At 35.5% G+C, this 13,512-nt stretch overlaps 1 protein-coding gene across 1 annotated transcript in view; it reads right to left on the bottom strand.

The window, feature by feature from the left end:
• The window catches only part of LOC131152876 (chaperone protein dnaJ 15), a 55,184-nt gene extending 48,160 nt beyond the window's left edge, over window positions 1–7,024 (bottom strand). The window contains exons 1-3 of the mRNA XM_058104810.1: window positions 6,736–7,024; window positions 6,255–6,512; window positions 2,007–2,130 (exon numbers count right to left, since the gene is read on the bottom strand). Coding sequence (XP_057960793.1) covers window positions 2,007–2,130; window positions 6,255–6,379 — 249 coding nt within the window. The 5' untranslated portion in view covers window positions 6,380–6,512; window positions 6,736–7,024. The remainder of the gene's footprint in view (window positions 1–2,006; window positions 2,131–6,254; window positions 6,513–6,735) is intronic.
• Window positions 7,025–13,512: the final 6,488 nt, after the last annotated feature.

The raw sequence follows: 13,512 nt of genomic DNA, 5'->3' as shown, positions 1-13,512 counted from the left end.
CATTACTAAAACAAAACCTCAACCAAGAAATAAAAAGACAAAACATAAGAAATATATTTCAGAGAACTCGCATGAGTGACATTAACACCTGCCTTAGCATCCCAACCATTTTGTTGACACCCATACTTAATCTAAAATGCAAATCAATGTACGCCAAAGGGAATCAGGCTCTTAAAAAAAGCACCATAACCATTTATCCAATAAGCCAAAGTCCTTAGACTTAAGAGGTCTTTTGACATGACTATCAAAAATTATGAAAAGGAAAATGGAAAAGAAAACAAAAACTCAAAACTCAAAAAACTAACAGCCAGTTTTGTTAATATTCCAATACTAAAATAAATTAAAAACCTAATTCAAAGCATGTTCAATTTTATCCTTCAATCAAATAACAATTTAAAAATATGATTATAATAATGAAAATGCAAAAGATTACAAATTAGAAAATTTTATAATAAAAATAAAACTAATTACTATCATTTTATTTAATTACTATATTAGTGAATTCACTTTTTAATGCTACAAGATCAATCCTATTATTTATGAAAGTTAAAAAATGATAAATTCTGCACACAATTTTTTCAATGAAAAACTTTTTTTAAAAATTTCATGTAATTTTAAATGAAATTAAATAGAAATATTGGTAAAAATTTCTAAAATTCGCAAACTCATTTTAAATTTCTCCAAAAACAATTTTATTTTTATGAAGATAGGAAAAATGGTGAAAATATTTTTTTTTTTTGATAAATTTTATATTTTTTCCAAAATTTTAGAAATATTATGCATATTTTTATTTTCTTTCATTTTTAAATTTACCATGGCAATTTTATTTTACATTTTCATTAAAAAAATCGTGTTCAAAATGATTTAATCACAAAAATGAATTATGGTATTGTCACAAAAAGTTGCCACAACACGTAAAAATCAAGAATGGAAACTGAAAACTAACAAGAAGACAAATACAATGTTGCTTGCCACTATAACTCTACTGCAAAACAAAAACGATACCAAATAGCACCTCCGTTTTCCAAGCCCCAGTATCATCCAAATAGCCAAATGATAACTCTTGCTCTCAACCACCATCAAGACAATTTCTCATCAACTCCTGCTCTCACCCACCCCCTAGACAATAAAATCCTCTCATCAACTCCTACAACCATTGATCAATAAATAGAGAAAGAAAATAAAGAGACAGAGGATAACAAAGCCTAAATCAAGGTACCGCTCCCCCAAGTGTAGTAAAATTCCTCATTTCTACAGCCGTCTTTCAAAAACTAGATTCTTGGGGTTGTTTCCACAATGAACACCTAAATAAGAACTAATCTAACTATTGACAAAACACCCTCCTGTATATACAAAACTAAGTCACTTTTAAATTAGTACCAAGCAGCCCGGTCTTAAATAAGACATTGATGAGAACTATAACTAATTTTTGCATGGCCATAACTTAAGGATGACTCATAAGAGGGGGGAAAAAAAAGAAACACAATGTATATGCACACACACACACACTCATATACATATACAGCTTAACGGTTTAGTTCATGTCAACCAACAAACTTGCAGCTCCAACATAGTGATGAGTTTCAATCTCGACATATCAAGGTTTCTCATTTTGAGGGTTGAATCTTGGGCTCATAAATTGCAGTTATGGAAGGTTGAGTTTCTATACCATACACGAAAGATCCACCCACTGCCATAAATAAATTAAAAGAACACTGACATTCAGCTACATAAAAACAGAATCAAAAAAATAAAGAAAAACCCTCATATTTTCTAACAATTTCCAAAGTGCATAGACAGGACAGTAGGACACAGATTCTTGCAAATATTTTTTCATCATACAATCAAAATTCAAAAAGAAGGTTCATTAATACTTGCTACTGCATAAATATTTGCTTGAAGAAAGGGCAATGACAAACAGATTCTTGCCTCAAGTTTATGACACCCACACCAGACCCTTAACCACTTAATGTATGATATTATTAAAAAGACTTTAAGAAAATCACCTCAAATCCAGCACTGTCGTAGTGCCTTCTTTTCTCTGGGTCAGACAAGACGCTATAAGAATATGCAACCTCCTTGAAAAGTTCAGAAGCTTCAGGATTACTGGCATTCTTGTCAGGATGGTACCTGTCCATAAACTGGATTACTAATTTCCCTTGTACGCAAAATTCAACAATGTACCTTTACTTATCATGGTCATCAAAATCAAAAAAATGATTGAGCAATCAAATTTGAATGGACCAATAAAACTACATGAAACATGTGTATATTAATTTTTTGTTCATCAGTACAAGCACGAAACATCAGTGCTGTTGCATTCCAAAGAATGTAATGTCTAAATAATTGAGATGGTCAAAGGTAAAACAAATTCAAGCTCAATTTAGTATCATTTCTCCCAAAGAAATTGACACAACACCAATTAAGAGTCAACCGATCTTTCAAAAATCAATAATAAAGGTTATTTTCCCATCAAATAATCCAGATGGAATCTCTTTTGGTACACCTGACTAATATGGTCTAGACAAAGAGGACAGAGCCATCAGGACAACAGCTAAAAATGGCACATTTTCTGTTAAGTCATCCTATCAACTTATTTACAGAAGGGAGAAGGTACCCATAGTTATAATAATCAGTGGCAGTCCACTTAACTGTAACGATCTCAGTGTAGCAGTCATGGTCACTTTTAGATGTTACATAATGAGTAACAGATGTCACATCCATGAATTCGTTTATGAGATTAGCGAACTTGGTAAAACTTATAGGTGAGCATGTTTCAACTCCAAATCTTGCATACTAATGCCTTAGATAATTATTACCAAAAATTTAAATCAAGTAACACAAAGCATACACTAAACATGTTAAATGTTATATAGGTTATTTTGCCACTAAAGGGAGGAAATCCTTGTTACTCACCATTTTATTGATCTAAACCAAGAAACCATAAACAATGAAAAACAGTGGAACGTCTTTTTATATTCATATCTCATTGCATAATGACATAAACACATAATATGAAGCAAAGACAATAGACTATCGAGCTTGAAATTTAAGTTTTAAAATTTTTTTTTAGCAACTGAAGGATGTAGATATATGTTACAAATGTTATTCCTAACGAGAAAAGGACTTCTAAAATATGATTTTTGCTCTCCTAAAGTTACAAATGTAATTCCTAACGAGTGGATGAAATGACTTCTGAACTATGATTTTTGCTCTCCTACATAAGAGATAGATTGTTCATCTTAAATTAATTTGAATTAAGTTCTTAACTATTTGATAGTAAATATATTGAATACAGTTTATAATTCTGTTTCAAGTTTTACGAGCTTGAAATGTTTTTAAAAAGTGCAAAATTAGTGTAAAAATACGTTAGCACATTTTACAAGTAGTCCAAGGGAAGGTTAGCACAATTTACAAGTAGTCCAAAGGCATAACAACCTCTAGCAGACAATATGGCAAGTAACAGACCATAATGACTGTTATGAAACAGTAGCAGACCATATGGGATGATACAGATGTGAATCTAGACAGTTACAAAATATCATCCTATTACAGCATCTGAAGGCACCAATATTGTTCCGTAACACGGTAACAGCAGTTAAATAATGGAAAGACTTCGACCCTGCCTGATGCCATTGTTAGAGGTTAAAAAGGAATAGGAAGGGGAAGAGGAGGTGAGGGTCATGGTCTAAGGAGGTCTGTGTCTGATGATAATGGTACAGTACAGATATTAAGAGGGTGATGGTTATAAGCAGAACAATGGAGTAACAGAAGGTTATCAGCAGGAGTATAGAGTGGCAACTTGTTATCAGCGGAATCGTAAACGGAATGCTGCTGATGCAAATTGGCAGGTACATGGGTATGAACAAGAGCCTCATGAAAAGCTGAGGGCGCAGAAGGAGTGCTAGTGAGTATCAGGGGCTTGAGAATGAGAATCAGGGCCTCTTAGGCAACTATAATAATGTTGAAAACCCAGGGCAAGATGCTGCATAGGATGGTGGTTGGGAACAAGTGAATGAGGTATATGGAAGTGCGGGTCGTTCTATGGGAGGAGGTGAGAGGAGTTGGGAACTGGTGAAAGGCAATGTTTTAAATAGCGGTAGTGGGTAGCGTAAAGTAATGGTAATGGGTGTAGCAGAACATGGACATAGCAGATGTTACATAACAGGCAGCAGGTGTAACAGCCATGAATTTTTTTCAAGCACACCCAACCTTTATCTATATTGGTAAATTTGCATGTTTAAGCTCTAAAATCTTCTTAAAAAGATTTTTATTGTATTTTGGATCCTTTAATTCAACTTACAAACATTGTTTAGTTAGGGGAACAAATTTTACATTTGTTTTAAACCGGAATTGATAGAAAAATTGTATAAATACTTTTCACTTTTTCACTAAACATATGCTTGATAAATTAATTAATTAAACAAGTTATACTGTGTAACTGTAACCTACGCTTTAACACTATGATTAGTATGATATGTAACCATAAAATTAATCATTAAATAAATAATGCACTAACAAGTAACAACTTGAATTTGGTAAAAACTAAGAAAGAAAAGAAGCTTGTAGTTGAAAAATATAGAAAATAAAAATCAAATTATTATAAAAATAAATATTTTTAACAAAATAGGGTCCATATCAATTTATTAATTAATGTACCTTTTGGAATATTAAAAAAAAAAAGTTGTGCATCATTATTATCCTCATTATAATGGGAAGAAAAAGTGAAAAGAAAAAAAGAAAATATATATATATATATATTTTGTCATAACAGTCCTCTATCAGCTATGTAACTTCTATAGCGGTTGTTACATAACAGGCATTACGGGCATGATTTTTCTTCCAACCAATTTAGCGGGGTGTAACTATATCAAGGACCCCAAAAACATTTACGTAACAGTGTTATGTAATGGTCATGACCGCTATCTTAAACCATGGCGAAAGGGGAGGATATGGTGTATAAAGGGGCAGAGAAGGGCGCGCTCAATGGTGCGTGTGATGCAAGGAATTGTGGAAAGGGAGAAATGTTGAATGTTTCTAAAACAAAGGAAGAATGATGATATGGAGCATGAAGTCAACAGTGATACCTTTCCCCTGTAAAATGGTGTGACACTCTAAAGCTCTTGGGAAAGTAGTTTTTCTTCGTGTGATGCACCAATTAGAGGGGGTTCTCACAGAGTATAAGTAGGAATCATGATTTATGCATGTTATGGCTTATGTGAAAGGATAGTGCAAGCATTAAAGCATAAACCATATCTTTCTTCATTGCAAGGTGATGAAACAATTGCAAATGTTCTTTTGAAAGCTATTTGCTCAATAAAGGCATTCCTTTTCATCAAGGTTAGGATGCATAGAAGATGCATGATGAGGCTGGCTTGGATCAAAGCACCACTGAGCTTAATATTTGGTGCATTTGGAAGGAAAGAAACAAGAGTTCTTAAAGAAAAATATTCATTAGGAGACTTGAGAGTTTGTTAATATTTTTTTCCCTTTAGAGCTTTTAGTTGGAATTTGGCAGACACATGTAGCACCCTATTGGTTGGTTGATCAATTTGTGGGATTTTTTTCATCAATAGTCTCAGTTTCTCCTCTCCTTTGCATACTTCTTGTGCACTTTTGGCCACTTTGGAGGAACACTTTCATTACACTTTTTTTGATGACCCATAACTCCAACCTAGGCAAGACTTGGACCCATCCAAGCGGCACCAAGCCGCAAGATGAAAACATTGTCGTCTGCCCATTGATGCATTTCTGGTAATTCACTAAGCAAACCACAAGTGGATAATCGAGCTGGGACCTTGGGGTCACCAAAGCCCAATGGAAGACAGGGTAATTGATGACAAGTTGTTGATAGTAATATAATGAATTGTAAAACAATCATCAATGAAACTAAAGATAAAAAGATACTTTGAAGCATGTAATTTGAACATTGGAGATTCAGATGCTTAGAGGAATTAAACATAGGTTTATTAATGGAGATATCAAACGTCACCACCAGCTCTGGAAAGGACATGAAACAAAATATCAATTTTCTTTTATACTCTGCCCACCTCCCCCGTCCAGACGGCCCCTAGATATGCAAATGAGGTATGCTTTTCTATCAGCAACCAAACTGATCTACAATTCAGCTCAAAACTGTGTTAAGGAAACCCATATATTTCATACTTTCATATAACATATAGTGATGAAGTTCATGAGCAATACTAGCATATAAGAATTGCGATAAAATGGCTAAATTGATAAAATGAACTTACTTAAGAGCAAGCTTTCTATATGCAGTTTTAATCTCCTGATCAGATGAATCCCTCGACACGCTTAAAACCTCGTAAGGGTCGCGACGCAAGGCAGGGGCCGAAGGACCTTCCATCTTCGAGCCCATCTCTCCGTCTCTCTCTTCAATTCTTTCTCTCTAGAAAAATTTCCTCGGACGAATTGCTCCTTCACCGTTATCTCCTCTCAGCACCCTCCATGAAATCAAAGTGGCAATCCTTCAAACCTCTTTCCTCCAAAATCTATCATTCAAAAAATCCAAACCCATAAAAAAATGGAGCAAGGAGATCAAATTTTTTTCACGAAATTTTCCGAAACTCAAAAGCATTGGATCGCTCCTTTCTCGGGGAAATGGAAACAGTATTAGACCAATAAATAAGAACGAAAGTCAAAAGATCAACGAAAACCCGGATCCAATCCAACAAAATGAACGATAATGAAGAAAAGTAATGCTTGGAAATTTACAAAGCTGAAGGCGAGAATTCGGAGCAGCTGTTTGGAGGGAGAGAGAAGGTGACCTAAGAGGCTTTTCTCCCTCGCCCTTCCCCCTGCTTCCTGCTTCACCTCTTCCGTTGTGTATTGTAATTTCGGCTCGCAGAATAAAACTAAAAATTTAATTCTGTGGTCTGCACGTTATATAACCTGCCCCCGCGCTCTTCATTTTTTAACTTTTCTTTCGTAATCGATTATTTAGAAAAAACAATCAAACGAACAAAAAATAAAACAAAAAAGAAAGGAAAAGAAAAAAAAAAATAGAGAGAGTTGACTGGCAGGAAATGTTTTGTCCCTTTTCTTTTTCTTTTTTTTTTTTGGTTACATGGGGTGTCCCGAGATCATTGGGTGTCACCCCCCTCCATCAGACTAGTCTCACGTCTGCACGTTCGGTGCTCTCCACACGTGTAGGGGTAAATTGCGGATATGGACTCGAAATGGTAGGAACAAACCTCATTTCATCGTCAAGTGGCATATCAGTCATCCGTCCTTACCATCCGAGTATCTGCCCATTCTCCCTTTTTTTTCATTTTATTTTTGCTGATCATAGGCACGTAGTCACGAAGTTTGAAATATACGCAATAAAATTAGGTGAAGTTATGACTTATAAGTTTTTTCATAATTATGAATAATTATTGCAGTCATAAATAAGCTTTGTATTTATTAAATCATCCTTAACTAAATTTTAATTTTTGATAGAAATTTATAGTGATGTAATAGGTATGCACATTGAAAATTATATCCTCTAATTAATAGTATAGGCAAGGGCCACGTGTAATATGACCATTTCTATGCTCTCCGTAGTCATAAATAGTCTTAATATGCATAGTGAACGTATAAAAATTCAAAAGAATTGTGAGTGGTTAAATATTAGAGTAGTGGTACACTTATCATTCAAACATCAGACTTACTTGTTCGCTACTTTATATGATTATACAATAAATATAGTATAATATATACAAATCAGCAAGGAAAAAAAAAGTGTAACATTCAATAGGTAAGTGTAACATTTCTATAATTTGTAGTCGTGGTCAGTTATTATAGTCATGTAAAAAATATATTTATTAATTTACTCATTTAGTGAAATTTTTATTTTTTTCATAAATTTTATAAAAATAAAAGGCGTTTTTGAAACATAACGAATAAAAAATGAAAAATAAAGATTGACATGTTTTCTCTTAATGAATAGTATAGAACTGTTGTGCAAATTAACTTGCGGCAAAAACACTCAGATTGTGTAATGCAACAACTAACGATGAATAATATGAAAATGCAATCACACAACTAATAAGGAAAGCAAATAAACAATGATATAAGAATTAACATGATTCGACAATGTGCCTACATCCATAAGAGCAAGCAGCAGTTAAAATTTACTTTATGTCAAAACCAAGGTTACAACATTGTATTTACGCTGACCCTACACGTACAGAGGGGTTAGAAAGTTCCCTAAATACCCATCGAATCCTCAACCTATTGATATTCCTAATTCAAAATTCAAAAACAACGTCGAACAGAACCGTCAACGATTACTGAGACTGAAATCGTCAACAGTTTCAGACAAAACGTCAACAGTTTCTTCTTGAGCTTGAACTGTTGATTTAACCATCGATCAAACCATCCACTGTTTCTTCCTGTTGACCAACTTCCTTATTTTTGTTCAATATGCTTTCTCTGTATATGTGTTCCACTCAATATGAGCCACATATTACAACAATCTCCACTTTAACGAATATTCACCCCTTATGAGAAAACGAAAATATAACCTGCAGCTTCACCTAAGACACGTTGATCAAGTCCAAGGAATGCTTGAACTTGTTCATGGTAACAAACTTTGTCAACATTCTGCTACATTCTCAGAAGTATGAACTTTCTCGAGCAGTAATTCACCAGAAGAAGTCAATTCCCTGATCCTGTGAAACCTCACATCTATGTTCTTGGTCCTTGCATGATACACATGGTTCTTCGCCAAATAAATGACACTCTAACTATCACAATGCAACTAAATTCCACCTTACTGAATACCTAACTCCTTGATCAATCATGTAATCCACAACACTTCCTTGGCAGCCTCAGCCACTACCATATACTCTGATTCGGTTGTAAATAGTGCAACTAGAGACTAAACCATGGACCTCCAATAAATAGGCCCTCCCACAAGGGTGAATACATACCATGTGGTAGTCTCATGTTATCCAAGTCCCCTACATAGTCTACATCCACATATCCTACCACTAAAGGATCACCCTGTTGTCTACTAAACATGATGTCATAGTTTGTAGTACCCCCTAAGTATTTGAAAATCCACTTTACTAGATCCCAATGTTGTCGACCTGGATTTGAAAGAAACTTTCTCATCATACTAATAGCTTGTGCCACATCTAGTCTTGTACAAACCATAACATACATCAAGCACCCCACTGCACTGGCATATGAGATCTTTAACATGTCATGAACGTCATAATCTGTCTTCGGGCACTGGGCGTTAGACAATCTAAAGTGATTCGCCAACGGTGTAGACATAGCTTCACTAAGATAACCACAATCTCTTGGAAGCTCTGTCCCTACATATCTCCATCCCAAGAATATTATTGGCCACAACCAAATATTCCATGTCAAATCCTTAGCTCAACAAAGTTTTCAACTTGTTGACCTCAATCATAATCTTTGTAGAAATTAACATGTCATCCACATTAAGCAACATAAAAATGGATAAACCATCATCAAGGCTCTTCACATAAACACAACAATCATACTCACATCTCTTGTAACCAATCTAGATCATGTAGGAGTCAAAATGCTTGTACCACTGCCTCGGAGACTACTTTAGCCCGTAAAATAATTTCATCAGTTGATAGACCAAATGTCCCTGTCCAGGTTGATTGAATCCTTCTTGTTGTACCCAGTGAATCAGCTCCTCCAAATCACCATGAAGAAACACTTTCTTTACATCCATCTGCTTCAAATGCATATCAAAATGTGCTACCAATCCCAACACTACCTTGATGGAATTGTGTCTGATGATAAGGAAGAAGATTTCATTATAATCAACCCCTTTCCTCTGTGAGTAACCCTCTACTTCCAGACAAGCCTTGAATTTTTTCCTTTCCTTTTCTGATCCCGTTTCTTTCTTCCTATACACCCATTTGCATCCTATCGCTCTCTTCCCCTCTAGAGCTCCACCAACTCTCACATCTAGTTTTTATGCAGAAACTCCATCTCCTCCACCATAACACCCATCCATCTACTTTTCTCTTAGTTGTGCACCGCCTCTTAAAAAGTAGTGGGATCCCCACTACTAGTAATAAGTGCATAAGAAACCAGATCATCAAATCCATACCTAGGGGTGGCCTGATAATGCGTCTGGGCCTGTCTATAACTATAGTGTGGTGATGCTACTAATCTCCTTAGATCCCTACATTTTGAACATTGTCATCTCTACCTTGAGTCTCTAGCTCCACCTGCACCACATGCTCATTGCTTCTGCAGTTTTTTGGCACCTATTTCTCTTCTTCCTAAGTACGCTACAACATGAATTTTTCATCAAAAACCATACCTAAACTGATCATCACCTTGTATGCCTTAGGATCCCACAGCTTGAATGCTTTCACCCCTTTTTGGTACCCTAGAAAGATGCATTGTCTAGACTTTGCATCAAACTTCGATCTCTTCTCACTAGAAACGTGCACATTGGCGAGACATCCAAACACTCTCAAACCATAGTAGTCTACCACGCTACTTGTCCACACCTCCTATGCTACTTTCTCATCTTGTGCTGCCCTTGGTGATTTGTTAATCAAGAAACACGCCATATTCACTGCCTTTTTCAGCTATAGTTTTGTTCAATCTTTCCACCACACCATTTTTTTGTGGTGTCATGTGTACTGTGAAGTGTTTCTTAATGTCATGTTGCTCACACAACTCCATGAACGTCGAATCAGTGTACTCAATACCATTATCGGACCTGAGGCATTTAATCTTCCTCCTGCTCTGATTTTCCACTTCATCTTTCCATAATTTGAACTTGACAAACATCTCTAACTTGTGCCGCCTGAAATACACCCAAACCTTTCGTGAGTAATCATCAATAAAACTCACGAAGTGCATATGTCCTCCCCGTGATGCTACCCTTACCAGTCCCCAAATATCCATATGAATATTGTCAAGAATTCTGTTCATCTTGTGTGTGGTTGTCGTGAACTGTGCCCTATTTTGTTTCCCAAGCACACAATACCTACAAAAATTCAGCTTGCATGTTTTGGCACCCTTCAAAAGATTTCTCATATGAAGCTCTATCATCCCATGCTCACCCATATGCCCTAACCACATATGCTACAAAACAGTACTATCTGACTCAGACTCCACGGCTGTAGCTCTACCTACAACTGTGGTACTTAGTAGTGTATAGATATTTCCTAGTAATTTTTGCCCCTTCATCACGGTTAAGACACCTTTACTCACCTTCATTAGCCCACTTGCAGACTTGTAGCTAAACCTATTATAGTCTAAAGTGCCTAATAAAATCAGATTCTTCCTTAACTTTGGTGGATGCCTAACATCACATAATGTTCTCGCAACACCATCAAACATTTTAATTCTAATATTCCCTATTCCGACAATTTTGCATGAAGCATAATTTCTCATCAGAATAGAACCAAAATTTACCAACCTGTAAGTGGTGAACCAATCTTTGTTGGGTGTCATGTGATAGGAGCATGTCGAATCTAAGATCCAAGAATCTGTGAGATGATGTGAATCGAATGATATAGAAAGCATATCCCGGTCTCCGCTCTCCGCTCTCTAAGTTTCATTCTTTCACTACATTTGTAGATTTTGATAAACCCTTTTTATTTTCTGCATTACCCTTCTTCCTCTCTGTACAATCTTGTTGACCCTATGGGTCATACCTTGTTTTGATTATGACAAATACTCAGGTATTTAATGTGTACCGAGTTGATGTGCAGGTTTATCTTAGAAATATCATATAATGACACTCGAAGACCTGGAGGAAAATGAAGACCCTAGTTAAATATTCATTATTGTAATATTAATTTTAATTCAGGTCTGTAAGTAAATAGGCAAAAGGTCTGTAATATTTAATGCATATCATGCATGTAGGAACTACAAAGCTCAAAGACCTTAGAACGACTCTAGATCCCTACACAAAATCAAGACCATAGATAGACCTTAAGGAACACCCTTCGCTCGACCGACGTCAGATTTTTTCGGTGTCCTCAAAAAGACCTAAAAGTGACCCTAGGACACTCACACATGCATATATATATATATATATATATATATATATGTATGGTTATTTGAATAGGGTGATTGCATGCTTAAATAGGACCAAAATGCATTAAGTAAGCATGTTTGGTCAACCATACTCTCAAGTACAGTTCCTCTCAGTCGACCGAACCAGGACTGGGTCAATAATTTGACCACAGCCCGTCAACCAAACTTACCCAGTTCATTATCTTTTGGTCGACCGAACTCCCTAGGAGTCAACTTTTTGACCACCTAGTCGACCGAGCCCAAATTGTATACCAGCGCCCTGGTCGACTGAGTTCCCACGTGTGGAACTCAATGGTCTGGTTGACCGAACTATCTAGTTCAAATGGTTCCTAGTCGACCGAATCGTGCTAAATGAAAAAATTGCTCTTGGACCTCCATATCCAGTCGACTGAACTTGTAGTTTAATTTGTTCCCGATCGACCGAACTATGCACAGCTCGGTCAACCAAACTTCCTTCGGTCGACCGGTGCTCTCGGGTTGCCCAATTATTTTTACCTGTTGGCCTTACAAGGCTTAAAATCTTGTTATCTTATTTTGATGCTAACAAACAAGTGAAATTTAATGTATTTGTGTGAGTAATGTTATTTTAGGGCTCACATATGAGAAAGTAAGGTGAAAGTGCTCACAAGGATCAAATGAAGCTTAAATGAGTCAAAGCATGAATTTAAAGATGATATATGAAACCTTGAAGAATATGAGGGCATGAATGAGTTGTTGAAAGCTAAGGCATATTAAAGTCCAAAGAGCCAAAGAAAGGAAAAGTGAGAAAGCTAAAAGAATATGGAAGCTTGAAGAAAAGATGAACTTAATCTACGGACAAAGCATGATAACTCAAGAACTTAGAATGTTAATATCTTAGAAGTCTTTATGTAAGTGCTTTTGATGGCCTTACAAGGCTTAAAATCTTGTTATCTTGTTTTGATGCTAACAAACAAGTGAAATTTAATGTATTTGTGTGAGTAATGATATTTCAGGGTTCATATATGTGAAAGTAAGGTCAAAGTGCCCACAAGGGTCAAATATGATGGAAGTAAGGTCAAAGTGTTCACAAGGATCAAATGAAGCTTAAATGAGCCAAGACATGAATTACTTGATGAAGAACATAAGGGCATGAATAAGTTATTGAAAGTCAAGGCATATTAAAGTCAAAAGATCCAAAGAAAGGCAAAGTAAGAAAGCTTAAAGAATATGGAAGCTTGAAGAAAAGATGGATTCAATCCAAGGACAAAGCATGAAGACTCAAGAACTTAGAATGTTAATATTTTAGAAGTCTCATGTAAGTGCTTTAATGTTTAAAATATCGTTTGAAATATTTTGAAGCTCTTAGGTTAATTTCTTAGACCTAGATACTTTTTAAAATACCTGAATAATATTTTTATAAGGTCAAAAATTATTTTAAAAAGGTTAGAATCATTTTTGGAATAAAGAGCACCAAAAAGAGTTTTTCCCAAATGCTGT

This window comes from Malania oleifera, chromosome 4, assembly GCF_029873635.1.
Source record: "Malania oleifera isolate guangnan ecotype guangnan chromosome 4, ASM2987363v1, whole genome shotgun sequence".
NCBI lineage: Eukaryota > Viridiplantae > Streptophyta > Magnoliopsida > Santalales > Ximeniaceae > Malania > Malania oleifera.
This window is presented reverse-complemented; position numbering and strand designations above follow the sequence as displayed.